Source organism: Alternaria conjuncta (genome assembly GCF_024043145.1).
Source record: "Alternaria conjuncta strain BMP 0040 chromosome Unknown scaffold_19, whole genome shotgun sequence".
Taxonomy (NCBI): domain Eukaryota; kingdom Fungi; phylum Ascomycota; class Dothideomycetes; order Pleosporales; family Pleosporaceae; genus Alternaria; species Alternaria conjuncta.
The window spans coordinates 365,331-391,886 of NW_026250108.1; the positions used below are offsets into that span (position 1 = coordinate 365,331).

The 26,556-nt window shown below is 53.8% G+C and overlaps 11 protein-coding genes across 11 annotated transcripts; 5 read left to right on the forward strand and 6 right to left on the reverse strand.

The window, feature by feature from the left end:
• Positions 1-35: 35 nt before the first annotated feature.
• On the forward strand, positions 36-702 carry J4E85_009875 (uncharacterized protein; the record flags this gene model as incomplete). The annotated part of the gene is made up of 2 exons (XM_051474093.1): positions 36-44; positions 103-702. The coding sequence occupies 2 exons, from the start codon at positions 36-38 to the stop codon at positions 700-702; spliced, it is 609 nt and encodes a 202-aa protein (XP_051322170.1).
• A 979-nt stretch (positions 703-1,681) lies between these two features.
• On the reverse strand, positions 1,682-4,363 carry J4E85_009876 (uncharacterized protein; the record flags this gene model as incomplete). The annotated part of the gene is made up of 4 exons (XM_051474094.1): positions 1,682-2,388; positions 2,446-2,682; positions 3,215-3,850; positions 3,934-4,363. 4 exons carry the CDS (start codon positions 4,361-4,363, stop codon positions 1,682-1,684), a joined length of 2,010 nt encoding a protein of 669 aa, XP_051322171.1.
• Positions 4,364-4,863: 500 nt separating this feature from the next.
• Positions 4,864-6,060, reverse strand: J4E85_009877 (uncharacterized protein; the record flags this gene model as incomplete). Its single annotated transcript, XM_051474095.1, has 1 exon — positions 4,864-6,060. The coding sequence occupies one exon, from the start codon at positions 6,058-6,060 to the stop codon at positions 4,864-4,866; it is 1,197 nt and encodes a 398-aa protein (XP_051322172.1).
• Positions 6,061-6,836: 776 nt separating this feature from the next.
• J4E85_009878 (uncharacterized protein) lies at positions 6,837-7,653 on the reverse strand (the record flags this gene model as incomplete). The annotated part of the gene is made up of 4 exons (XM_051474096.1): positions 6,837-7,240; positions 7,288-7,447; positions 7,513-7,543; positions 7,601-7,653. The coding sequence occupies 4 exons, from the start codon at positions 7,651-7,653 to the stop codon at positions 6,837-6,839; spliced, it is 648 nt and encodes a 215-aa protein (XP_051322173.1).
• Positions 7,654-8,349: 696 nt separating this feature from the next.
• Positions 8,350-11,681, reverse strand: J4E85_009879 (uncharacterized protein; the record flags this gene model as incomplete). The annotated part of the gene is made up of 2 exons (XM_051474097.1): positions 8,350-9,810; positions 9,864-11,681. 2 exons carry the CDS (start codon positions 11,679-11,681, stop codon positions 8,350-8,352), a joined length of 3,279 nt encoding a protein of 1,092 aa, XP_051322174.1.
• A 653-nt stretch (positions 11,682-12,334) lies between these two features.
• On the forward strand, positions 12,335-13,870 carry J4E85_009880 (uncharacterized protein; the record flags this gene model as incomplete). The annotated part of the gene is made up of 1 exon (XM_051474098.1): positions 12,335-13,870. The coding sequence occupies one exon, from the start codon at positions 12,335-12,337 to the stop codon at positions 13,868-13,870; it is 1,536 nt and encodes a 511-aa protein (XP_051322175.1).
• A 459-nt stretch (positions 13,871-14,329) lies between these two features.
• J4E85_009881 (uncharacterized protein) lies at positions 14,330-15,534 on the reverse strand (the record flags this gene model as incomplete). The annotated part of the gene is made up of 2 exons (XM_051474099.1): positions 14,330-15,395; positions 15,452-15,534. 2 exons carry the CDS (start codon positions 15,532-15,534, stop codon positions 14,330-14,332), a joined length of 1,149 nt encoding a protein of 382 aa, XP_051322176.1.
• Positions 15,535-16,463: 929 nt separating this feature from the next.
• On the forward strand, positions 16,464-17,561 carry J4E85_009882 (uncharacterized protein; the record flags this gene model as incomplete). Its single annotated transcript, XM_051474100.1, has 1 exon — positions 16,464-17,561. One exon carries the CDS (start codon positions 16,464-16,466, stop codon positions 17,559-17,561), a length of 1,098 nt encoding a protein of 365 aa, XP_051322177.1.
• A 2,070-nt stretch (positions 17,562-19,631) lies between these two features.
• Positions 19,632-20,870, reverse strand: J4E85_009883 (uncharacterized protein; the record flags this gene model as incomplete). Its single annotated transcript, XM_051474101.1, has 1 exon — positions 19,632-20,870. One exon carries the CDS (start codon positions 20,868-20,870, stop codon positions 19,632-19,634), a length of 1,239 nt encoding a protein of 412 aa, XP_051322178.1.
• Positions 20,871-21,481: 611 nt separating this feature from the next.
• J4E85_009884 (uncharacterized protein) lies at positions 21,482-23,557 on the forward strand (the record flags this gene model as incomplete). The annotated part of the gene is made up of 1 exon (XM_051474102.1): positions 21,482-23,557. One exon carries the CDS (start codon positions 21,482-21,484, stop codon positions 23,555-23,557), a length of 2,076 nt encoding a protein of 691 aa, XP_051322179.1.
• Positions 23,558-24,672: 1,115 nt separating this feature from the next.
• Positions 24,673-26,199, forward strand: J4E85_009885 (uncharacterized protein; the record flags this gene model as incomplete). The annotated part of the gene is made up of 1 exon (XM_051474103.1): positions 24,673-26,199. The coding sequence occupies one exon, from the start codon at positions 24,673-24,675 to the stop codon at positions 26,197-26,199; it is 1,527 nt and encodes a 508-aa protein (XP_051322180.1).
• Positions 26,200-26,556: the final 357 nt, after the last annotated feature.

Sequence of the window (26,556 nt, forward strand, 5' to 3'; positions counted from 1 at the left end):
CCCTTCATCGCGGTACACCTCACATAAACGCGACCATGCCACCAGTACACTCTCCCCAGTCCTACCCTCACCCCACGCATGCATCACTAACACCCCTCCTAGCGAAACAACCCCCTCCCAGCGGCCGTCCGCCTCTTCAACTGCACAATCTGCGATAAAGGCTACCCACGGCAACTCGACTACGAAAACCACCTCCGCTCCTACGACCACAACCACCGCCAACGTCTCGCCGACATGAAGAAACTGACTGCCTCCAACGACACCGAGAGCAACAAACCGAAGCAGGGTCTGGAGATGCGGAGTATAGATGTGGAGAACGCGAATAAGAAGCCGGGGGTTGGGAGTCGGTTTACGAAGATTGGGGGTGGTGGGAATGCTGCGGCGGGGAGTAGGTTTAAGAAGGTTGGTGTTGCGGTTGGTGGGAAAGATGGGGTGGAGGAGAAGGCTGAGGTGGTGGTGGTGAAGACGGAGGATATGTCTGAGAAGAGTGTTGAAGTATCGGTGGCTGCTGCGATACCTGTTGCAGAGGCTGAGGTCAAGAAGGAAGAGGACACTGTCATGGCGGATGAGGAGAAGGCAGCCGAGATTACATGGGAGGAGTATGACTTCACAAAGCCAACCGGATGCAACCCTGCGAGCTGTTCTGGCTGTAAGACGGATGGCATCTGGAGCGGTGGCTGGATGGCTGTGGATGCTGTTTGAGAGACACGCGTTCATCGTTCTTATGTTGACATCGACACTTTTCTTATAATCATACCTGGAGTGGATCAAGCCCTAGTCGGGGCTTATCCACATTGCATAGCATCGGCGTTCAGGGAGTCAGTACTCAGTCTACGCTCACCATTTACCAGATATCTGTAAGTGTGTTCCCATCACCCTACAATTCATTCCCCTAAGGTCTTTATCATTCCTTTGAGACTCACATCACGACGGTTTTCATGTGGACCTAATCGCTGCCCCGACTGATCAGAAGAGCAGGCTTTATTTATAACTGCTGCTCGTCTATCCAATAGTCCAGCTCATCCCAGTTCCCGCCCACCCGCCTACCCGCCTACCCAGGGGCAACGGCACGAAAATAACATTTGTAACACCTGCGCCACATCCAACACACATTGATTGTCACGTTCACGAAACGCAGCCTTTAGGAGTGCGATGACGTCTTCTCGCGGCAATAATCTCAACACTCGATCGCGACCCACTTCGGTCAATTGCTGAAGATCGCTTAGTACACCGTCGGTTCAAGCAGTGTCATTCATGCTATTCACCGTGGTCGAGGAAGACATGTGTTGTCTAGAGTAGGGCAATGTTGAGGGTAATTGAAGATATACATTGACGCGCTCACACGCTCTTAGCGTGCGTTCTTAGTGCTGATTACTTCAACGAAACGCCGGAGACTGCAGCTATCAAAGGAGTCAAGTCGTGGTCGACGTTTATAGTAGTCTGGATGTGCGTGGGTGCATTCTCATCGCTCAATGGTATTTGTGATTCTAACATTTACTAGTCGTCTGACATGTCAGATTCAGTGAGGCGGCCTGCTTTCATCATGACCTCCAGAGAGCGGCATTTATCTCGTAAACTCCTCCATAATAGGCTCTCCAGGTCTAGTCAACACAGCGAACCAAGAATATTCCTACCGCTGCTCTGACTAACCAGTCATCTGCAGAGCTTCCCATCCGCTCTTTCACAATACCCAATATCCAAGGTCTGTCCATGTCGTGCCCTCACGTAGACTCATCGGTAAAGGCACAAACCGAATGATGTACTTGCCCTTGTGTCTGGCAAAGTGAGCACAAGGTTGGGAAGCATTAACGCATCTGTCATCCGCAGTGTCTTTGAAATCGCCGCCATGGCTGAAGAGCTGCCCAGTTCCACGCGAACCACGGACGACGAGGTTTCGAATGCACCAAGGTTTGTCTGGGTTATCGGTGTACCTTGCCGGCTTGGTAGTGCAAGTTGTGTAGTCATTTCTTCTGTTCTTGGTGGCCGACCACATTTCCTTGTAGCGTCGCATCAGCTCCGCTTGAACTGGTGTGGGAAGATCATCAAAGTCTTTCAAGACATTGCGTCCCGCCTCGGTGCGAAAGCGCAAGTACATCGCAAGGTCGTGCGGTTCGGGTTCTTCTTCCATCTGTCGCTGATTATCAGTCTCGGGCTCTGGATTCTGGTCGTCGCTAGTGAGGTCAATGGTCTCCCGCTCTTTCTTTACTACAACGTGCGCTGCGTCACTGTCAGCCTGTTGCTGTACAGCTGCATCGACCTTTGCTCGCTTTGACCCATTGGAGGTTTCCGCAGAGACAGCCCGCTTTTTGGGTACAGCAATCGATTCGACTGTTGGGCCTTCTTGATCTAGGGGCGGAGGATTATCGACAAGCGGTTGAGATTGCGGGACTGTCACTCGTCAGCTTAGGTCGGCATTATTACTAAAGACGGTAATGTTGAACATACCTGGGGCTTCATCTTGCTGGCGAAGAAGAAGTAGAAAGGCATCCCGGACTTTCTCGGGAGGCAGGTGCTCCACGATATTGCTGCGGTCTACTTCGCGCATCCCTTGCAGGGCCTTGAGTAGACCATCGGTTTGTGCTTTGACACTCATGCCGCCTTTTAGTCCAAGACGATCGAGCGTTCTTTCCGGCAAACCGGGGTATGGAAGTCGTGGACTGGAGAGGGAAGGTGAGAGCGCGTCTGTCTTGTGTCATGTTTCGAGCGTTTGTTGACGACTAGGCAATCTTGGCGCCAGACCCTCGGGGAAGGAGCGGTGGACCACTGGTCACCTCGCCAATGATACTGAGAACAACATCCTCACAACTGAAATTGTCATAATTCTGCTCCCTTTTCAGCCTTGAAGTTGTTACGTATACGCGAAGCTTTATGCCGTCGCGATACTTTCACTCTTCTAGCATCTGATCACTACATCTCTGGCTTCCAAGGTTAGATATGAGGAAGCTCATATATTAAGAGTAGCATCTCGACTTCTCTAAGTGCAAGGTCAACCATCCTTCTCCTCTCAGTGAGACCTCTGCGTGTTTTCAGCCTAATCCCAGACCCGAAATGTCAACCGAAGGTGATAAACCCAGCAGAAGCTCGCTCATAACCTTCCCACTCCCAAGCGACAGTGTCACACCGTCATCAAAATGAGCGGTGTTCAAAAACAACCCCCCAGGGCTATACCGCCCTTCCTGAACACCGTCCTCTTGCGTCGAAAAACGCGGCATACCCTGGGACCTATCATCCATACCCAGCAACTCCCAGTCCACCTTCGTAATAATCGGATGTCCAAACGTCGCAAGCGGTCTATAACACCTCCCCAGCGCAAACACATCCAACTCTTCATCCCCCGGCACTCTCAGATACCCCTTCACAACCGCCTTCATCCTCTCAATCTCACCCAGCTGCGCATGCACATCCTGCGCAAGCTCAGGAAGTTCTTCCTGTTCCGCTCCCCATCCACCCACATACAACTCACCGCCCGGAAAACTGGTGATGTCAAGACCCTGTCTACCCGGAACTTCGCTCTGAAAGAAGATTTGATGACTTCCCTTCTTGTCGTCCTCTGGTTTCCAGTTGGATGTGCGGATGCGGAAATGGTTTCCGGCTGAGGCTGTGGAGTTCATTGGGAGTTGGAGAGATGCGTTGGGGAAGAGTGTTGAGAAGACGTGTGGGGACCAGGGGCCTGCTGCTATGACTAGACTCTTGCAGGGGAGGTTGAGAGGATCGCTAGCTTGTTGCTTGATTTGGATGCTGGTGAAATGTTTCGCTCCTTGTGCGGTTTGAACTGATGTTGCGTTCGCGTTGAAGATGAACTGAACGCCTAGTTTCTTGCTCTCTTTGAAGAGAAAGTGGCAAAATTGAGCTGGATCACTTATCGGTTAGTTCAAGTTATCGTGATGGGGAGTTAGACATACAGATGCGATGCATGAGGGGGTCCAGCCATACGCTGCACTGACCAGTTACTCTTGGATTTGATCCAGTCAGGGAGCGCAGACACAGGCTGTTCAACGGGAAGACTTGGACCCCAAGTATCAGGCGGCTCAGGCGTACCCGTGAAGTTATCGGGTATGATGCGATAGATCGTAGACTCGCTAAAGCCGAACTCCTTCATTCCCTTCGTGACAGCAAGTTCCTGAAACATTTTGTAGGACAAAACGCCCAAATCAGCGACACCACTCGCGAAGCCGAAATCTCCAAGTCCGCCTGTCGCTTGACCAGAAGCAGCAGGACTGATATGCGCAGCTCGTTCGACGACGATGATCTTGCCAGGTGGCCTGGATGTCGCGTTGGCAGCCTCTTGATGAGCAAGAGCGAGCTGGTAGGCCGTCGCGAGGCCAATGACACCTGCACCCAGGATGACAGTATCAGCTCCCATCATCTCATCTTCTTGAAGAGTCAAAGGCTGCTGAGAGTTCGACCAGGTTGTGTCCGTAGTTGAAGAAGCCAGGGTGCGGGGCCGCCACAATGCAAGGAGAAGGAAGGAACTTATGAGATGCATGATAATATGCAGTGGTTCACCGAGTCGAGGTCAAGGTATTGCATTGAAGGGTCCGAAATCTTGCGATCGTCGATGCTAATTATAGTCCTTGTGTTGCGGGGAAATCTGTAATGGCGGTTGACGTACGCTCTTAGGTCTGAGCTCAAGCGGCCTGTTCACCGTTTGGCTTATGCTCAGTGGTCAGGACAGCGTTTGTGTAATGCACAAGATTCGGGTCTTCACTGTTGTCAGTGACATGTAGATATTCCTACTCTTCGTCATCCTTATCGCATACTATCATCCAAAGTCTATCTCAACTTGGTCGACTCGGCTCCATGACCCTTCTCACCTTCATGTACTCAGCATACACGAGATATCTCGCCCACGCTCAAACCCATCTACTTCCACTCCCAGCACTCCTCAACCATCCACTCAAAGTCCTGGAACTTGACAACCGCGCCCACACTCAGAATCTCAGGCCTGAAGGTAACGCCACAAGGCAAGAAGCCATCACCCACCCTCACAGCCCTGTTCCACTTCTCCACCTCTGACTTTCCGCCGTTCCCACCAACCTTCTCCTTTGCAGTCTTTCCCTCACCATCTTCCCACTCCCATCGCTCAACGGTCACTTTATCACCCCACATGAGAATGCCTTGGCAGTACTGTCCCAACCTCACGACCACACCTCTGACACCCGCGTGATCAGCCTGGCACCGCATAACCACACATACCATACTGCCTTTTTCATTCGTAGATACGGCGTCGACGTCCCTCCACATCTCCTCGTGGGTCTTGACAGCTCCAAGCGCGGGATGGTATCCGTGTCCATGCTCCAGCGTCAACCCGGGAGCGATGGGATACATGTCGCCCTCGTCAACAGGGATGTTCTTGTGGCCAACAGGGAAGCGTGAGTCCAGCCAGTGAGTCCAAGTAGTGTGTGTGACGTTGACCCAAGTTTCTTCCTTGAGCTTCTTGGCGGATTTCCCGTGCTGTGGGCCTGTGGGCGGAGGTGTGATGGGTACGCTGGTGGACGTGCCGGTGAAGGCCCAGTCTAGGTGTGCGGAGTTGCCTACGTTGGTACTCTCCTTGACGGGCGCGGGACAAGTGCTGTTGGAATTGACGGCGTCCTTGGAGAACGACTTGTAGATACGAACATCGACGAAGGTGTGGTTGGGGCTTGTGAGTACCAAAGTAGATGTAGGCTCGAACTGGTGAGACGGTAGATTCAGCGGGTTCTTGTGAGGGAGATGGATGGAGTAAGGGATCTCGGTGTTTGGTGGCAGAGGGTAAGGGAGGAAGTAGATGTACTCGCGCTTGCTAATGTTGGCGGCACTGGGGTCTTGAAGGACGGGCTTGGGACCGTGAGTTGTAGTGATGGTGAAGGAACCACCGCCATCGTCTGGCTGTGCAGGAGCTTGGAGAGAAGGTGAGGCTCCCTTGTTGTTTGCTGAGGATGCCATGACGTCGGTTTCGGTGCCGGAGTCTGGGGGCGTGTAGATGATGGGGCTGGTGTTGGTGCTTGATTGATCGCTGAGATCACACGCTTCTTCGTTTGCTTGTGCCGCGGCGGGGTGATTGTTGGCCTTGATCACCATTCTGGATTTGAGTCTGATTTCTTTTCGAGGGGGAAAGGTCAGAGAGACTAACAGTTACCGTGATGTTGAGATAGGCGTGAAAGCGAAAGAGACGTTGGGATCTGGGCAATGAGTCAACAACTGTAGGCTTTTACATAAACATCTCCCAAGTTTAAAAGATGTGAGGAGGATATAATGGCTGTCCACGGTGTACGTGGATGCCAATACAACACTAAGATGTATACGATGTGGGAGTTGAGCGCGCAGGAATTACCCTTGCGGGAGCGTGCCTGCTACAGGCTTACTGGGAACTGTTGGGTGGGCTTACCAAGTGAGTACTTGAAGACTTCGTAGCTGGTACCTTGCACGTTTTGCGTGGTGTTGTGGTGTTGTGACAGATACGGCGTGAGGTGGGGGAGCTCATAACAACAAGAACCGCGCTAGCGACGTCCGTTTGCGCAAGGTGATCATCAATACTAGAATTCGAGGTGAATGGCAATTTCATACCGGTCGTTCAAATGACACATCACGAATAATCCTATCGTACCCTACGGTAAAGAGTGGATACTGCTGGAAGAGACCGTAGAAGAAATGACGAAGAGATGAATGGGAGGCACGGCTTGCATTTGCAAAACTAGGTATCATTCACATGCTGTCATTTATTTGACAGACCTAACCATGACGCCGCCCATGCTGGGAAAGCCCACGCTGGGAATACCCATTGCCGAATCGTAATCCTGACTTTTGTATTGTCGTAAGCCATAGCAAAGAACCAAGCAGCTACTTCAGTGAATAGCTTATTTCTTCTTGGAGTCGGCCTCCTCGGCCTTAGCCTTCGCGCGCTTCTCACGGACACCGACAAGGCGGGCCTCGGAGCGGGCATCACGGAGCTTGCGGTAGGCGTTCTCAGTGGCCTCGTAGTTGCCGATGGGGCCCTCCTCGAGTTGGATGACGTTCTTGATGGGCAGAGCAGCGGCGGTGGACTGGACGAGGTTGTCGGCGCTCTTGGCGGCCTTGACGTCCTCGGCGGAAGCGTCACCAGACTTGGTCTTGCCATTGCGGCGGGGGAAGAGGATAAGGCGCTTGCGGTACTCCTGGAGGCGCTCGACGTTGGCCTTGAGGCCCTCCTCGGAGAGGTTCTGGCGGCGGGGGTCGACAGAGATACCGATGGTGCGGGCGAACTTGCGGGGGATACCGGCGGCTGCTATGTGTTAGGAGCGCTTTGCGCGATTGGGTAAAGCAACATACCCTTCAGCTCAGCAAGAGAGAAACCACGGCCGGGGCGGACACGGCGGTTGTACTTGATGGTAGGGCAGCGGACGACGGGCCTGAGCTTGTCGACGGGCCTGGGGGCTACCTTCGCAGCCTTGGCAACGCGAGCATTGCGTCTGGACTTCTTCTTGCCAGGCTATCGTACTGTCAGAAATCTGAACACAGGCGCCACTACTCTCAGCGACATGAGAGGGGAATTACCTGGTCGAAGTGGCAGCGGACGTAGCGTTGCCTGGAGAATGTTAGCCCAATGTCATCAGCGTGTCCAGTCTCCTAATCGCAAACTCACCAGTCCTTGTGGAAATGATTCTTCTGAATCTGCTGGTTGTGCTTGATCGCCATTGTGTCGGATTGTCTGCCCTAATCAGCCTTCGTCCTTCGCTCGTGGAGGTGTGTGGGAGCGCGCAGTGTCGACGGCGATTTCGATTTGATTGCGCTCGTTCGATTGCGCACTCCGGCGATGGTAGACGTACCTCGATGGCTGACCTGTGGGTTAGTTATCGTACGGCTGTCGAGGAAGAAATCTCGAAGTTCGCTCGCCAATTTCGACAGCCTTCCTAGCGCCAGTGGGCCAACCGAGCTTTCGGCGGCACGTTTTGCCGACGCCGACACTAGCGTGATGGATCGGCTTGCGCTGCAACACCCATGACGACCCGCTGCTGGAACACAGTTTTCTGTCGCGAAAGTTACCGTGGTGTCCTGGTCGATTGAGTGTGGTTACTTTGAGCATACTCATCATTCTTATCGCTGTACTGGGTGCTTCACTCCTTCAACGATGATGAGAAACTTGATCACTCCGATACAATTGACTGGGAACGGTTGTTTTGGAAGTATCGCGACATCCATTCGAAATAAACTGAACACAATAATCTAAACATCCCTATAGTACTCCCCTGTAGTGAGCACACAATGTACACGAAGACATTACAAAACGCTAAAATGTATCCAAAAAGAAGTGAAACCGCACAAGTGCCTTCTAAACAAGACCCGGCACCACGAGAACCTTCAAACCACCACCCTAATAAGAAGAATCAAGAATCAAAAGCCACCGTCATCGGCATCGAAGAACTCGGTGTTAGAACTCTGCGCACTCGTCCAACTCTCCCTGGGAATCTTGTCTCTGAGCCAGGTTAGAACAGCGTCAGTGCCCTTCTGCAGCACCTGTCGGTTAGGTACCCTGAACTTGTTGCCTTCCACTTCAAAGCCTGTCAGGGTGCCCTGCAGCAACCCGATCCGCGGTTCCAGACGCTCGATATCGTTGTTGCCCAGGTTCACGATCCTAAGATTGTGCAAGCTTTCGGGCGAGACCTCGGAGATCCTGTTGTCGGATGCGAGAAGGGTGGTGAGCGCGGGAAAGGCTACATGAAGCGTTGGAAGAGCGCCGGCGAGACGGTTGATCGATACGTCCAGCGTTACGAGGAGAGGCGCAGTGAGGTATGTTGTCAGATGCGTCAGAGAGTTGATCTTGTTGCTGGCAAGACGGAGATCGCGTAGCTGAGGAAGTTCGATGGGCGCTGACAGAGGTACTTCGATGCTGTTCCTAGACAGATCGAGTAATGTCAAGTGTTCAAACTGCGCCGCGATGGACGGAATGATCTCGAACTTGTTGCGCTGCAGATGCAATTGACGCAGGCCATTGACCATCACATCCATGGTGACTTCATCCATCTCTAGTTCGGACATACTCTTGTCCGCGAGGTCTAGTGTGCCTGAGGGTGTAAGTTGCCACTTCGGCTGAGCCTCTTCCGTGACACCATTCTCGAATTCGTCATCCACGTCGGCCGACACCTCAGCTGGTAGTCGCGATGCCAGATCGCGCTTGATATCATCGGTGCCCATAGTAAGAAATTTACGATCGCGCAACGGGTTAGCTGCAACGGTGAGATGTTCTAGATGTTCCATCAAAGCAATCTTCTCATCAAGCTGAGTGATATCGTTGCCCGTGAAGTCTGCAGTACGTAGTTGTTGAAGCGTCACGAAACCCTCTGGTAAGGTTAAGAGTTTGTTCTCGCCGACTAGCAGCGTCGTCATACTGATCCAGGTCGAAACTTCAGGGAACGACGTAAGTCTGTTCGTGGAGACATTGAGCGTCTTGAGAGCAGGCAACTCAACCGCATCGCCATGACACAGAGACGTGAGAGAGTTTTGTGAGACGTTGAGTTCCTGTAGATGAGGAACTGAGCTCAGGCTGAGGAGTGTACCCTCCAGACGGTTCTTCGACGCTTGAAGCTCGACAAGGGTTGCAGAAAAGACTTCGCTAGGAAGGGATCGGAGCTGGTTGTCTGACACATTAAGTGTCCGCAACTGCGCCAAACGCTGCATGTCTGCCGGTATGCTTGTCAACTTGTTCGATTGCAGCTCGAGGACCTCTAATGCTGTGAGATCGCATATCGCCGATGAGAGGTCTCCGTTGAGATCATTTTCTGCCAGCTTCAACTCCCTCAAGGTGGGAATCTGAGCGATGACGTCCAACATCTCCATAGGCAACTTGTTCCGCGACTAGGCAATGTTAGCTACAGGATCTGGTAGATTTTACTGATAGTGCGACTTACAAGGTTCAACTTCGAGAGCTGCGTAAGTCGTCTCAGGCCTACGGGCAACTCTCGCAACATGTTGCCGTGGAAGTCGATGCTCTGCACACCTCCAAATTGAGGTCCGGCCTCATCCGAATCAATCATGTCTTCAACTGATACATCAGGGAACATGCTGTCGGGAAGAATCTCAAGCTCGTTGTCTGCAGCCAGAATAGTAGACAAGTCTACTACCTCGCCCCAGGCCACCTTGGTATCGTTGGGGTCGTAAATGTACATGGAAAGTACGTCGTCAGGAATCTCCTTCAGTCCCATCGCAGCGATGTTGAGGCGACCATCTGATCGGGCGGTATCGATACGTCTGCGCAGTACAGACTTGCCACCCTTGGGGCGCTGGTTGAAGGGATCGTCATCGAGACCAAAGTCAAAGGTCGCAATCTCGGCAGGATCGGGCACGATAACATCGGTCGGTGGAGTGCTGTTCCTCACCGGCTCAGCCTTTGCCTGCTTCGCAGCTGCCCTAGCCTTTGCGATCTGTTCTCTCAGGGCATTGGACGAGCTGGCAGGTTTCGGCGGGGCCTCAGCTGGTGCTTCTTCGACGTCTGCCTTCTTCGCCGCTCTTGCTTTCGCAATTTGATCGCGCAGGGCAGTTGAAGAGCTTGGAACCTTTCGGACGGTATCAGGTGTCTTCTTGACCGGAGTATCTCGGGCTGGTGAGGATGTAGCAGTGCCGGGCGGTGATATCGCCTGACCGAAAACGTTGTTCAGGGACGGCCGAGATCGGGGTGTTCGCATGCCCGTGAGACTCTTGCTATTCGTCAGCGGACGCGGTTTAGGTGTGTTCTGTAGGTTTTGTGTCGGAGCCAATGGTTGCTTCTTGACAGTCGACATAGGCTGTAGCATCGAAGTACGCCTACTCGGTGTTGCAGCTGGTGTGCTAACATTTGCACTAACGCTTCTCTTGCCAGGTGCAGTCATAGACAGCCTGTTAGAAGGAGCACCGAATCGCTTGGGTGTAGCTGGTATTGGGTGCGGGGCACCATCACTCGTGGATGGCCTGCTGCCGTTGCTGTTCGACATGGCGGATCCGGGTCGCACCGGAGGGGCCATGCTGTTGTCGGCATTGAAGAAGCTCGATCTACGTCTTCCCTTGCCGGGTGCTGGCGAGGATGGCAGGTTGGACAGAGTCTCTGCCGTCCGTTCTGAGAGCGATGGGCGGCCCTTCCTCTTCTCCGGCTTCACAGGACTGATTGGACTGGACAGATCGTCGATAGCTGAGTCCGCATGTTCCGGTTCGGGGTCGTTGTCACGGAATCCGGCTCTCGAGCTTGCCCGCGAGGATGCCCTCGAGGCTGACCTAAAGCCCTCTAGGCTTCCCAGTGTATCATCTTCCTTGGCGGGAGCGATCGAGGATGAGCGCGATGCATTCGTCTGACGTGACGGTGGACGGGCAAATGGCCGCTTGAAGACGGGCGCATCGCTGGTACTCGAGGCGGCGGTCGAGGTCCGCCTTGAGCCGAAGTTGGGAATGCCGCTCGCCCTGCGGTTCGACGAGGGCGCGATGGATGAGCGTTTGGAGGCTGTATTGTCGGGTATAGGGCTCGAGGCCGTCAGGGGGTTGCTGGAGTAAGCAAGGGATGCTCTCGACGTCTTCTTCTGCAGCGTCGACGTGGTCGGGCGCGATATGGACGACAGCGACGGCTTCTTGCGCAATTGTTCCGTCGAGGCAGGCGCGCGCAGCTGGGAATGGCTGTTGGACGGCCTGAGCACAGGGAGTCGCGAAGCCGGTGCCGGCCGTGGGATCCCAGACGGGCGCGGAATGGACGAGGACTGGTCCATGGTGATGCTGTCAGACAGCGCGCTATACGATGCAACGCCTAAGGGTTGGGAAGTCGTTCATGCAAGACGGCACAGGCGAAACACACGTCCAACCAGATTAAGGGTCCTCCACTTGTCGCCAGGTTGCTTTTCGAGAACCAATTCTCCGCGCCGGGTGCAGGCGGGCGTCTGAGCGAGCGGGAGGCGACCGTTGCCCCGTGAAACCAAAGGGAGAGCCATGTTTCTGTTGCGCTGACAGGTCGGGCCTAGCGCCGGTTTGTATTGAGCAGGGACGCCCGGCGGGTCCTTCCTCAACCTCGCTCCACGCGCCTTCCGCACCGACGACATCGTCACCCACACACCCAACACACCCGTTACGAGCGCCCTGTCTTCTGCAAACACCTGTTCGCTGCCGTTTGCACGCTATCACGGTCGCATAACCCCCGCGACTTCTTTTTGGCAAACGCGCATCGACGCGCACCCCTGCACCCACCGTATCGTATTCGTCACCTCCACCGCGTCGCCCACCACGCCAGCTCCCCCAGCTCTTTGACACCTCTCCCCCCGCGTGTCACAGTTGGACTGGACAAAGCGCAATTCTGCTCGACCAAACACCGCCTCCATATCTTCCTGACGTGTGTCGCGCTGCTTGGGCCAATTGCGCCTGAGGCAGAATGGAGTCCCACGGAACGCAGTACCAGGACTCGCTGATGCCTACGACTGAGCACGCACAACCCGAAACACCACCCAAGCTTTGTTCGCCATCGCCCGCTGAGTCGGCAGCGCTCGCAATGTCAAAACTTGCATCCCCAGACCACAAGTTTACCTCCCCCGCACCCCGGACTACCTCTTCCATGACCCCTCCACCCTCTTCTCAAATCCCAAACACTCGTGCAGTCATGAGGACGCCTACTCCCCCGACTCCACAGCTCACGTCTCCCCCACCAACCAGCAAACTGCCCAATCAGCCGTCTGCTTTGACAGACATGGGTGCAGGTCTCTACCCGCAGGACCAAGTCAACAGTGCTTCTGCTGAGGAGCTGAGAACCATGGTCAACACTATCTCCAATGCATTACGCGACATGCGACTCTCCGCAGCCCACTACAAGCTTCAGTACAACATGGCTGTAATGGAGAGTCAGGAGTCTGCCAGTCGCATGGCTGTCGAGCTAGCCATGGCTCAGAGAGAGCTTGACGTTCTGCAGCAAGCTGAAGAGAAGCGCCGCAACAACATGGTCACCCCAGAGCAGACCTACCAAGAGTCCGCAAATGCGGCCAATGCTGTCTTGCTATCAGAGATGGGCCGCCAGAACCAGATGCTGCAGAGCGAGAACGAGGAGCTTCGCGACATGCTTGAGCAGCAAAAACGTCTGACTGAGCACCGTGAGGGTGAGCTTGCTAGCCTCTTGGATGAGAATGACCGTCTGAAGACGAGGATTCGTAAGAATCGCGACCACATCGCACCTCTTCTTGAGCAGATCGAACAGTCTTCACCGCGATCGAATTACGGCACACCTCATCAGCCAACTCCCAGAAATCGCGTCAACCGTGTGCCGCCTGCTCTGTCCGAGGAAAGCAGAAGTCAAAATAACTTCGAAGCTCTTCTCCTAGCCGACAAGATGCTGAGTCAGGAGGTCGCTACTGCGCCCACGACCCCCATCAGGCAACACGCACCCAGATCACGCTTCAGTCACCAGCGCGGCGCGCAGTCCATGTCATCGCTGCCACAGACCCCGAACCGCAGAGCTGCCTACCCTCAGGTACCCCGCACACCGCCACTTTTCGTGCCAACCAACATCCCCCAATCTGCACCACCAGCGCACTACCAAGCCAAGCCCTCAAACACCCGTCGCCAAAGCAGCAACTCCACCATCACCGCCTCCAGCGTCGATGAAGAAGAAGCCTTCACCGACCGCGAGGAAGACGAAGTCCCCGAATCCCAGGCCAGCCAAATGGCACGCAACCTCCTGCAAAGAGCACCACCCACCAAAGGCATGATGTCTGCCCCACCGTCAACCCAGCCAACGAACCTCGTCCAAAGCAAAATCTTCGGCCAAGTCAAGAAAGGCTCCGGTCTAACCCGTGCCGGCGAGCTAAAGCGCGGCCGCATGCCCTCGACAGCGGATCTCCGCACTCAGACAAGTCCGCCGAAGCGCGGACGCGTCGATCAAGGTGTAGGTCTCGGCATTGGCGGCTTGCTGCGAGAGTAGAAGAACATTGTTCCTGACCATATGCGGCAGGGAGTTTATCAAGCTTATTGAAAGTTTGGTGGTTTTTACGATTCTGATGATTCTGGGCGGCCCAACTTTCTGAGGGAGGGGTCGTGTTTTTGCTGTTTGCTTTTTTGCCGCTTTCTGATTTTGGATAGCAAGGTTTGGATACCCTTCATGCAAATGAATGCTGTTTGAGCATGGCGCTAGCTAGCGTGGCTGACTTTGAGGTCGGCTGATAACTTTTATGATTGTTTATGGATTATGGCGGTTGACATGTGGGCTTTTTTGGATACCATGTGGAGGGAAGTGGGGGGAGGGAGGTTTAGTCTAGACAGAACTTGAAGTCAATGTATATGCGCATTATCCGCTCACACGAAAGATCATGGATCCTGAATGAATGTGCTCTGGTTCTACCCATCTCAATCCTCTAAATCTGTGCTCACCGTCTCATACCCCTCAACCCATTATCTTCACCCACTTCCTCCCCTCACTCCCCTTCTCCATCAGATCAAGAGCCTTATGCCACTCCACCGCCTCCTTAAACCCCACAAACCCCTCCTCCACACTCTTCCCCTTAACAAACCCCTCATACAACATCCCCACATTCTTCGCCATCGGCACCAACTCCCTAACCACCTCCTCATACTCCACCTCCACCGTCTCCACAACATCCTTCTCATGATCATACACCTCGATCTTCTCTCCGCCCATAGCCAGATTCAGCATCGTAGCAGAGGTAAATCGTATCTCACCCCTCGTGCCGAAAACGCGCCATACGAGACCGGGCGTGTCTTTGAACGTCTTTCCGTGGCGTAAGGCCATGAAAATGGGCGCGGAGTTGTTAAGGAGAATGCCTTGCAGCATGACGTGATCGGGTGTTTCGCGCTTGGCAATGCGGTCGAAAGTCATGTCTGCTTTGAGCAGTTTGGTTTCTGGCCAGCGGGTGGTTAATAATGCGGAACATTCTTCCAGGCCACCTAAAGCGTGGAACACGGCATCTGCTGTGTGTCCGACGATGATGCTGAGGAAACTCCCGCCGCTCTCTTTCTTAGTCATGAAGTCGTTGGCAGGCGGTTCGACGTCACCAGGCCATCCCATTTCGAAAGTCAACGTGGAGCTGAGGATCTCGCCGATGGTCTTGTCCGCGACGAGTTGCTTCATCTTGCGGATGAAGGGGCTGGAGCGGGATTGCAGACCGACGATTGTTTTGGATCCGCTTTTCTGGGCTGCGGCGTGCATTTCCTGAGCTTGGGTTAGGTTGGACGCGAGGGGCCATTCGACGAAGACGTCCTTTCCTGCTTTGATGCTGGGCATGAGCAGGGCGTGGTGTCTGTCTACTCGGACGGAGCAGACGACGAGGTCGATGTCGGGGTCCTGAGCTAGATCACCGGGGCTGCCGTAGGATTTCGTGGTTGGGGGCAGGTTGTAGCGTTTGATAGCGGCTTGGGCGGACGAAACGCTGGAGTTGCAGAGGGCGGTGATTTCGTAGTGCGGTGAGGCCAAGAGGTAGGGCAGATGAGCACTGCGTGCATGGGTTAGTTGGGATTGGGATTGGGAGTTGGGAAGTAGTGTATATACCTGGCTGCCCAGCTGTCTCCTGGACTGGCGGAGATTTCGCCAGTGACGGAACTGAGGCCGATGAGTCCTACTTTGATAGGCATCTTGATGAGTTGAGGCTTTTGCTGTTGATGAATATGTTGCTGTAAGGTGATGATGATGGAACGTAAGATCTATCCTACCAATGATGGATATATAAACCAGCAGAGCTACGCCGTTTGTTCGTCCGGTTTGAACTTGACTAGACTCCAGATACATGGCCAGGACCGTTGCAAGGCACGCAATACGGTCTATACGGTGGTACTAACTGATAGTCGCATGGGGTACGTAGTGCGGAGTTAGGATATTGTTGCTTCATGTCAGGCTAGCCAGGGTACGATTATGTACTTTCTGACTATCTGACATCTCTGACATGTCAACGCAACCACAGCGCCCGACTTGTCTCCACTGGATGTCTCAAGAAACCACCGCGGAGGGTTTCGTCTCATATGTGTTGAACCTAATGAGTGGTACTAGTATGTCTGTCGGTGCCAGATCTCGGACGAGTAAACCGGAGGATCCGGTGGGTACTTAGCGGAGTGGATTTACTCCGCCGATGAAGGAAAAGCGCGTCCAGTGTAGCCGCTCAAGAGGTGATAGACACTCATATACTCGGCATTACTACGGCACTTTCAGTCATAGAGGTTGCTGTGCGAAAGCGCCACGCAGGTTGTAGGGACTTCGAGGGTGGGCAGGTGTATTCATTCGGCTAGCATGAGTAGTCGGCCCGACACCTTCCCCTCATTAGTCATCTCAACGCGCCCCAGACGCGGGCGCGTCCTTTTCGTGCTTTTCCGTGTGCTCTGACGTAACTCGAGCACCACGAAGGAGCCTTCTCCGTGGAAACGTACCATCGTTTTCCAGTATGGCTAGGTAATGTAAAGCTGCATGCCACGATGGTGGACGCTGGTGCTGAACCAACGCCATCGGCTCTCTTCGTCACGCACCCACGAACCTTTCCATACCTCGTCTTAGGTCGCAACAGATTGTCTAGATGAACGCAATACGCAACGCGATGAGTTCCGGTGCAGCGCGTAAACATTTCAGCAATGTATTCCCTTGGATCACATCACCCTTCATCGTCGGAGCGCCAATGCGCGTCATGTCTGGTCCGCGCCTAGCTCTTGCAGTGTCCAAGGCAGGTGGCCTAGGATTCATTGGGCCTGGCGCGAAACCCGAAGATACCGCTACGGATCTGAAGAAATTGCGCACACTGCTGAAGGAAGTACCAGGCTCTACTTTCCCAGACGCACATGTGGCTGGAAAGCGATTACCGGTGGGTGTTGGATTCCAGCTCTGGAATGGGGATCTCAATTCAGCAACCAAGGCAGTGAAAGAACACCATCCTTGCGCTGCGTGGCTGTTCGCGCCTCGACATGGGCAGGAAGAGTTGGATGAATGGACGGCGCGCCTCCGGGAGGTAGCACCTGAGATCCATATCTGGATTCAGGTCGGGACCCTGAAGGAGAGTATGGAAGCTGCAAAAAGCGACCATCCGCCAGATGTGCTAGTCATCCAAGGTGCGGAAGCAGGTGGCCACGGAAGAGCCACAGATGGTATGGGCATCATGACGCTCTTCCCCGAAGTCGCAGATGGCATCCGCGATTCCGGTATCTCATTGATAGCTGCTGGAGGCATCGCCGATGGTCGCGGTGTAGCTGCTGCACTTGCTCTTGGGGCACAAGGTGTGGCTATGGGTACGCGCTTCCTTGCATCGACCGAAGCCCGTATCCGTAAGGGCTATCAGAACGAAATTGTACGCGCTACGGATGGTGCTCGGAGTACTACCAGGACCATGCTGTACAATCATCTGCGAGGTACGGTTGGCTGGCCAGAGCAGTATAGCCCGCGTGGTATTACGAATAAGAGCTGGCATGATCACCAAGCAGGTGTTCCATTCGGGAAGCTCAAGAAGCTTCATGGAGAGGCTGAAAAGTTGGGAGATGCAGGATGGGGTCCAGAGGGTAGACTGGCTACGTATGCTGGGGCTGCGGTAGGCCTTGTGCATAGTGTTGAGGATGCTGGGAGTTTGGTCAAGAGGTTGCAGGACGAGGCGAAGACGATTATACAAGGGCTACACGCCGATATTTAGATTCCCACAACAATAGTGCTGGTGTGCTTTTCAAGCATGCGGCTATTACTACGTGCTAATTACCCTCTGCATGAAGAAAGTCTCCGATCTCTTCAGTTCGATGGAGCTCCCTCATCAGTTTCTGCGGGCTGAAATTCGTAGCCGGCTTGGTTGTCCGTCTGTACAACCCCAGAAGAGTGCGTTTGCTCCGAAGCAGAATCCCGCGTCTGCTCGGATGTAGAACTACTAGCCTGCCCGGACGCATGGGTGTGTGTCTGCTCGGATGAAGTATTGCGCTTTTGCCGAAGTGCATAACTGGCAATCAGCTCACGCCATCGATCCTGCGTCGGGTTTGACACCGCTCTGTTTCTTTCTCTGTTCATGAATAATGCCGCATGTATCTCAACCACATTTGCTCGTCCTCGAGGTCCTCTATACGCTGCTAGTCATCAGCTCGTAACCCATGTTACCTTCTGCGGGAGACTTACTACGCGTTGCATCAAGTATGCCGCATGCAACACAGTCTTCGAGCAGACCAGTAAGTACATCAGTTCTGACATACCTCTTCCAAGTCCGATCTTTGCCATCAGCCTGGTCGATCGCCTCCCAATAGAGACAAAACTTGTGCATAAGGTCCCCGGTGCTTACTATAATCATTAAGATTAGTATGAAATCGACAATGTTTACCTTACTGAACTGTCACTCACAATGTTCCAAGGCAACGCCTTCGTCATATTCAAGATACTTTCCAATGCACTCCATATGATTGTATCTATCTTGCATAGTGATATCAAGCTGCAAGAGTCTACCGACAACATGATCGAGCTGGTCGTCTGTTAGCTGCTCTTTAAAGGCGTTGCGAGCGGCCATAAAGCAGGGCAGACTACTGATGCTTATGGCTTTCGTCAAGCTGAGAAGTGTATTCACGAATGCCGTGATGCGATCAACACTCAGGGGTGAGTCTGGGTAATAGCTTGTCGCCATCTTATGCTGCGCGATATGATTGAGCGAAAGGGCTGATCGTATTAATCGCTTTTAAGTCTGTGTGATCGTTTAGGTTTGCTGTAGTCATTGAGTCACAAGGTCAAATCAACTACAAACCATAAACATATGGGTTGCCTCAATCAAAGAATGTAGGCAGTAGCTCTTTGAACGACCTCAGGATGCCACTGTTATATTCACCTTGAAAGGCGAAATCTCCCATACACGAACCGCGTGAGGCATAGACTGACTACATACATCGACATTCTACGTGTGATATCAGAAAATCAACGATTTAGAGTAGCGAGATACGCCACTACGAGAGACAATCAGGGATTTGAACATGATCCAAACGCCCATTCTAAAATCTGAGCCAACATCCCCGTGATGTTCAAGCATGTAGCCATTGCTACGTGCTACTTACCTCCCATTTCCAGAAACCCCCCGTTCTGTCCTCTCCGATTGAGAATCGTCATCGCTTTCCACGGAAGGCTGTTCGTAGCGCGCTTGATGCGCAGTCGTGGAAGTGTTCCCCTGCTCTGATGTCAACTTGAGCACTTGCTCTGATATCAAATTCTTTAATTGCTCTAACGTTGGGTATCCAGGCCGTTCAGATCTGCTGAGATCACAGATTCTCCTAATGACCTCGTCGGACTGTGCGGGTGTTAAATGCCATATGAAAGTGGCGCGGGCGTGATTGAAACAGGGCCAATCGCTCGTTAATGTGGCTTCCGTCAGGCTTGTGAGTATGTTTAGAGCTAGTGTGATGTCAGAGTCGCTGAGAGATGGGGTTGTCATCGTACGCTCTGCGATGGGGTAGACGGGCGCGAAAGTGATCACGTTAGTCGCTTTTTAAATTCTAAGGGATTGGGTAGGTTTGCTGTAGCCATCGTATCACATGGTCAATTCCATGGAAACATGGAGGATTTGAGTTGTCTTCAATCGAAGGGTGTAGACACCTGACTGTTCTATGAGAGCACTGTGGTAGCAGTTGTATGATGATATAAAATAGTCAACGGATTTCCATGCCTCTATGTGACCAATAGTAATAAAGATTCGAACATTGTAGATTGCCCAAACGCCATCCTAGCATCTGAGCCAACACACTCATCAATAATCATACCCCCACCCACTCTGTCCTACCCTCCCCACTCCCTCCCCGTTGCTCAACGCCCTCGCAACCTGAAAGCCCTGCGTCAGCACGCCCACCGCATTATCCACACCAACATGCCCACTCCTAAACGTGCCAGACACAGGCGGATCCTCACTCCTCTGCATAACAGCCCTCATCATCTCCTCACTCGCCTCGCCTTCATATCTCTCCAACACCAGTCTCTTAATCGCCACATGCCACTCACCCATCCACTCCTCCTCACTAACAGTCGTATACTCCTTCCTGCCCATAGTATTCGTTCGCGAAAACGGCCATTCAGCTCGAACAACGCTCCAGCGCCGCGTCGCAAGGAACAAGATAGGCCAGCTGAATATCCACAGGAACGTCAAGTAGAAGATCCATCGCACCCATGTCTTCAGCCTCCAAGCATTCACACGGTGCGAGGTGTAGAAATCGACGTTTGCGTCTTCGACGGGGAAGGTTATGGAGATGTTGCCGCGGTAGTTGGTCGATCGGATTATTCCTTCGATGCGGCTGCGCAGGTATGCTTCGTCCAGACCCGTGACGTCGCGCCGCACACGGAAGATACGAAGTGCGCGTGGGGAGGCGCAGTATCTATGGCACCACTCCGTCAAGCTTGGTTTCTGAGTCCCGCCCACCTCAATATCTTGTTTTGAGCCCGGTGCCCTACACTTGAGAATCGTGCCGCGATGCGTTTTCTCGCTGTTCTCGGCTGTCGTGAGAGACATGGTACCGAAGTTGTTGGCCATGTAGTGCGCGTGGATGTATTTGGACATGTTTATCACGAGACGGAAGTCGGTTATGGTGCGCGACTTGGTCTCGTTGTTCTTCTTGGTGGTTTCGCGGTGCGTGCCCATTATGTAGATGAGGGGTGTTGGGGCGGCTTCGGCAAGGAGGCGGATGGAGTTTTCGAGAGCGGCGGGGTCGTTGTCGTAGAGCGGGTCTTGGACGTTTATCGTGGTGTTTACGACGGGGTTTCCGTTCTTGAAAGAGGGTTTGGCATGGTTCGTTGATGTGGTTGGGGGCGCGATGTGGTGAATGGGGATCGAGGATGCGGGTGTGCCGCTGGCTCCTGCTTCGCTGTCGGTGTACGAGGGTGGGAGGCCAGAGATCTCAGGCGCATCGTCGTAGGTGTAGTCGTCGGGGGTGGTGTGGAGGGAGACGGCGTCTGGGTCGTCGCGGTAGCTGGGTGGGGGGTCGGAAGGTCTGCCCATGTTGTATGTTCTCGAGCGTGCGAAGAAATGTCAAGGAAATACACGTAGAGAGTAATGAGATAGAAATCGCGATTTAGATGAAGAAGGAAAGACGATACCTGGGTGTGGATGAGGCGTTCAAGGGGCCGGTGAGGCGGAGCAGAGTCTCAGCCCTCTCCAGGCAGCCACTCACCCATTGGTCTATGCGGAATCACTATGCACGCTTTGAATGTTGTTTGCTGCATGTTAATGTTGGTGTATTGATTGCACCATTCTGTGCGCCGATTCATTAATTTTACGACAATGTGCATCTGGTATACGCGCTGTATACATTGAGTAGTGATAGTCGTGACAGGCGACGCGGGGAAGTCGCGTGGTGACGCTAAATTTAAGCTTAACTCCGAAGCCAAAAATTTGGAGCTCGACGCGACAGAACCGTGGATGCGCCGTGACTCTTTACGCAAGCCACAACTATTGCCAGACTCAGATCGACCTCCACACTCACCTCCAATCTGGCCTCCATTCTAGTCTGGACACGCTGCTCACGCGCCTTCCGAGTCCCTCCACGCCTTCCCCGCAGAGCATGGGCAGCCAGTAGCTCTTTCCCACGCGCATTCCACACCTCCCTCACCATGGCTTCCTCAGACGTCCCCATGACAGACGCAACTGTGCAGACTATTGATGCGACTCCGCAAGCCGACCAACATATCAGCCACGACGGCAAAGAATACACCACCATCAAAGAAGGCCTCGCGCATATTCTCGTCCCCCATGACATCCCCACGTCCACCGACCCAAGACTATCCAAAGAGGAACATGCAAAGCAACAAGTCTTCTACAACCCCATTCAGCAGTTCAATCGCGATTTGACTGTACTTGCGATCAAGACGTTCGGCCTGGACTCAATACAACGGAAACTGAAGAAGCACGAGCAATTCAAACAGAAGAGGGAACGCACGCGACAGCGGATACAAGCGGAACGGGCGGCGGGAGATACTACGAATCGTGGGAATGGTGAGACTGAGGCTCCTACCACAGATGAAAGTCTGTCTAAAAAGAGGAAGCTTGTAGAGGCTAATGGTGAAGAAGGTGCGGTCCACCCAAAGAGGCAGAAGACATTAGATAAATACGGTGCCGCCGAGCAAGAAGAAGAGGGTGGAGATGATCAGGACGATGCTACTGGTGCGAATGGAGGACGGACGCCCTGGAGACCATCCTTCAAGATCCTCGATGCCCTATCCGCGACCGGTCTCCGTGCCCTACGTTTCGCGAAAGAGGTCCCATTTGCAACCGCCGTTACAGCAAACGACATGTCACAGAATGCTGTCGACTCCATAAAGCTCAACGTAAAGCACAATAAGCTCGAGGAGACAGTAACAGCAAAGACTGGTAATGCCATAGCCTACATGTACAGCTATTGCGACAAGAAAGGCTATGATGTCATTGACCTTGACCCATACGGCACTGCCGCTCCCTTCATCGACGCGGCCATACAAGCCATCAACGACGACGGATTACTCTGTGTAACGTGCACCGACTCCGCCATCTTCGCGTCACACGGCTACCTCGAGAAGACCTACTCGCAGTACGGTGGACTGCCATTCAAGGGCGAGCCCTGCCACGAAGGCGGGTTACGCCTGGTTCTACACGCCATCGCATCTTCAGCCGGTCGATATGGCATGGCTATCGAGCCACTACTGTCCCTCTCCATCGACTACTACATACGAGTATTTGTACGAGTGCGCAAGGCGCCCACCGACGTCAAGCTCCTCGCCGGCAAGACCATGCTTGTCTACCATTGCGAAAGCGGCTGCGGTGCATGGACTACCCAGTTCCTTGCTCGCAACAAAGTGCTGAAGAACAAGAACGGCGACCCAATGTACAAGCACGGCTTTGCACAAGGGCCCTCCGCGGACCAACACTGCGAGCACTGCGGCCACAAGACCCACCTGTCAGGACCAATGTACGGCGGGCCGTTGCATAATGTCGGTTTTATCGAAAGAGTACTAGCGCAGCTAAACGAAGTCGACAAGCAGACGTACGCGACAACGGATCGTATCGAAGGAATGCTGCATACAGCATTGGAGGAGATCACATTTGGCACCAAGCTGGACAAGTCAAATGGAGGAAAGACTCAAGTGCTAGATCCCCTCATTCCGAAGTCCGATCCTGCAGAGGTAGACCACCATCCCTTCTTTATCATCCCAAGTTCGGTAGCGAAGATAGTTCACTGTTCAGCGCCGCCGTTGGCGGCAATGCGTGGTGCGCTACGACATGCGGGGTTTAGGGTGACGATGAGCCATTGCAAACCTGGCTCCATCAAGACCGACGCATCGTGGAAGGACATTTGGCACATTATGCTCGAATGGGTGCGGCAAAGAGCGCCGCTGAAGAATCTGCCCAAGGCAGGAAGTCCAGGCGCCGCCATTCTTGCAAAGTCCAACGCAACAGGGTACACAAAAACGTCAACTGCCGACATAGCATCTGCCCAAGTACCGGCCGATCCGGCGCCTGAAGCGCAAAGCAATGGAGAAAACAGCGGCGATGGCTCGGCGACGACATCCGCAAAAGATCTACCAGCTTACCTCAACACCAAGTTCGAGGTCAACTTTGACGAGAAGCTTGGTAAGGATCACGACAGGGGCAAATACGTCCGCTACCAGCTCGCGCCCAGGGAGAATTGGGGTCCGATGTCGCGCGCGAAATAATTCTATCATCACAGCGAAATAATACCAGTTCCACTATTGCCATCCCATCCCAGCTCGCACGTTTAATCGCTCCACAAACTGCATGCATGTGCGCTGTGCGCTGTTGCGTTGTTTTCCCGCATCCTCTCCAATAATCATCTCGCGTGGCACCCATGATGTTCGCCGTTCGTCAAACATCGGCGCGCGTTGCGCAGATCTAACGTCATCGTCCGATGTGCTTAGGTAAGGGGTAGACATGCAAGCTGCATCGGTAATGCCCCCATCTTCCTTGTCCATATTATCGCAGATGCACGTTTATTTTTTTTGGGCGGCCAGAGCTTTTTTCCCACATCTACGATCCACATGCTGCTGCATGCATGGAGAGCGCGCTCACATGGCCGCATCGGTAGGCGGCCAAGCGGAGATGGGCCTGCTTCTGTACCTGCAGATTGTGATGCTTACCCGAGCCTGGGGCTCCTGTGCCAGTGCGATTTGAATTGCTGGGTTGGTTGCTCCGCGGGGGCGAGTATCTGGATGTACGCGGGTCGAGATTTCTCAGCAAGAAACGTAGACCGGGTGTATGCTTAAGCGTTAAGCTACCCCCAAAGAGCACTGGCGACATCGCCGAAGCCTTGGAAGGAACCCGGTTTTGTTAATTATCGTTGTTGATCTCTTGCGGGGCGGGAGCACTAGCGGCTCAAAACTTAAACGCTCCACCATGTCATCACGTCGTCACGTTGTCTGCACGCGGCAAATCGTGGAAAACACGCCCCCTGCACGCACGCGTTCGCGCAGCGCCCAGGTTTCCCAGCAGGCATTGAGGAGCACAGAGCAGGCAAGATGCAGCAGTGCATCTTCTGATTTGTCCGAAATGTCTTCCCGATGCCAATCCCGAGATTCCCATGTCATGGCCGACTTTTCGATATTCGCGGCTTGCACTACCGCATCCGTTCAGTCATGAAATCATAGGTGTTAAACCTTTTTCGGCGGCGACGCTTGTGGTCATCGATGTGAAATCAGTAGGAAGTAGCGTTGACGCGATGCGGTCACTGATGCGCGATGCGTGTATATAATCATTACAGACGCCGTCCATTGTCCCAGCCGCACAACACCTCGACCCGACAATCGACTTCAAGATGTTGACCAAGAGTTTCTTCACCACTTCCGTACTCGCAGCTTTTGCTGCTGCCGCTCCTGCGCCCCAGGACGGCTACAGCGCTGCTAAGCCGACTGAAGACGTCCCAGGCTACACAAACGCGGATGCCAGCTTCTCCGTTACCTTCACGCCAGCTGCCACCCCCGCTTCGGTTTTCGGTCCTGACTCTCAGGTTGCTGCCATCCCCACCGCACCTGGCTCAGCTCCTCCCCGAAGGAGTTCAGATGTCACTGGCGCAACCAGCCATGGCCCATACGATGGCACTCCCACCACCACTGGAGCTGCCAAGGCGCCTACTACTATCGGCACCGCCATCGCACCCATGCCCCCAAACCCCACCGCTACCTACTACAACACCAATGGCAAGCCCCAGAACCCCATGCCCATTCCCTATACGCCCGCTGGTGGTCTCGGTACCAATGGCAGTGAGCCCCGCTACATGGTGAACAGCGACTTCGACTACGAGTCTATCACCCTGGGTCTTTACCAGGAATGGATCGAACTCGACCTGTTCAACAACGGTCTCGCCATCTTCTCCGCAGAGGATTTCCTCGACGCTGGTCTGACTGCTGAGGACCGCGCCTACATTGCCTTCATGGCCCAGCAAGAGAGTGGCCACGCCACCCTCTTGACCAACATGCTCGGCGAGACTGCTCCTCCCCAGTGCACCTATAACTACCCTTACCGCACCGTCCGAGAGTTCATCGACTTCAACCAGAAGCTCACCCGCTGGGGCGAGTCTGGCGTCTGGGGCTTCCTCGCCCACCTGGACTCCCGCGAGGTTGCCTCCCTCCTCTCCCAGTCCATTGCCACCGAGGCCCGCCAGCAAATGTCTTTCCGCCAAATGCTCGGCCTTGCGCCCCAGCCCGTATGGTTCGAGACCGGTATCCCGCAGTCTTGGGCATGGACCTACCTGGCACCCTACATTAGCTCGTGCCCTGAGAACACAACCCGTCTCGCATGGCAAAACTTCCCCACGTTGCTTATCGACAACCAGGCCAACCCCAACCGCTTCTCGCCCAACGACACCAAGCCCCACGAGGTAGTTGGCGACCGCATCGCTGACCCCTCTGACTCTACCATCCCCGCCGATGAGTCCTGCGTCAACATCAACGGCACCGAGCACCCAGGTTACTCCTGCGGCCCTGCCATCGCGCGCAACCACAGCGAACCCCTGTCCTTCCCCGGCAAGAAGATCAACTTCACCTGGGAGAAGCCCGGTCAGGCTGTCGGCCCCAACAACTCTTACGTCACGGATACCAGTGCCGGCGCCCCCGCGTACGTTGCCTGGGTCAGCCAGCTGAACTTGACATACACGCCCCTTGAGGTCACCGGCGAGAACACTGGTTTCACATACCAGCCCGCTGCTGAGGTCTACGAGGGTGACCCATCCGTCAACGGTACCATGTTCGTTGCGCTGACTGATGCCAACCCGTTCTTGACTCCCTTCAACTTGAGCATGATCAACCCTCACGTTGTTGCTCTTGGTCTGTACCAGGCTGGTTAAGTCTGTGCGATGAGGGATGAGGAGTTAAATGTGCCGATGCTACCGTAGCATTGTCAACATGTAAAGTTATTGGATGAGGCCTATGAGCCATGTAATTAGTTGAGAAGATGAGGATGTTGTATGATAGCTGGTGGATGGATGATTGAGAAAGAAAGTAATGCGTAATGATACCAATTTGTCATCATCAAAAGACCTTTGAAGTTTTCTCATGTGATGTGCGACATTGCTCTCACTACATCGCTTCACACTTACTTCGTTCATGTGCGCTTGGCAGAGCATATAAAAGTTGGCTTTCTCCCCCTCTTTCATATTTTCTCATGGTCATTCAAGCCTTTACTCTTTTCTCCAAAAAGAGCG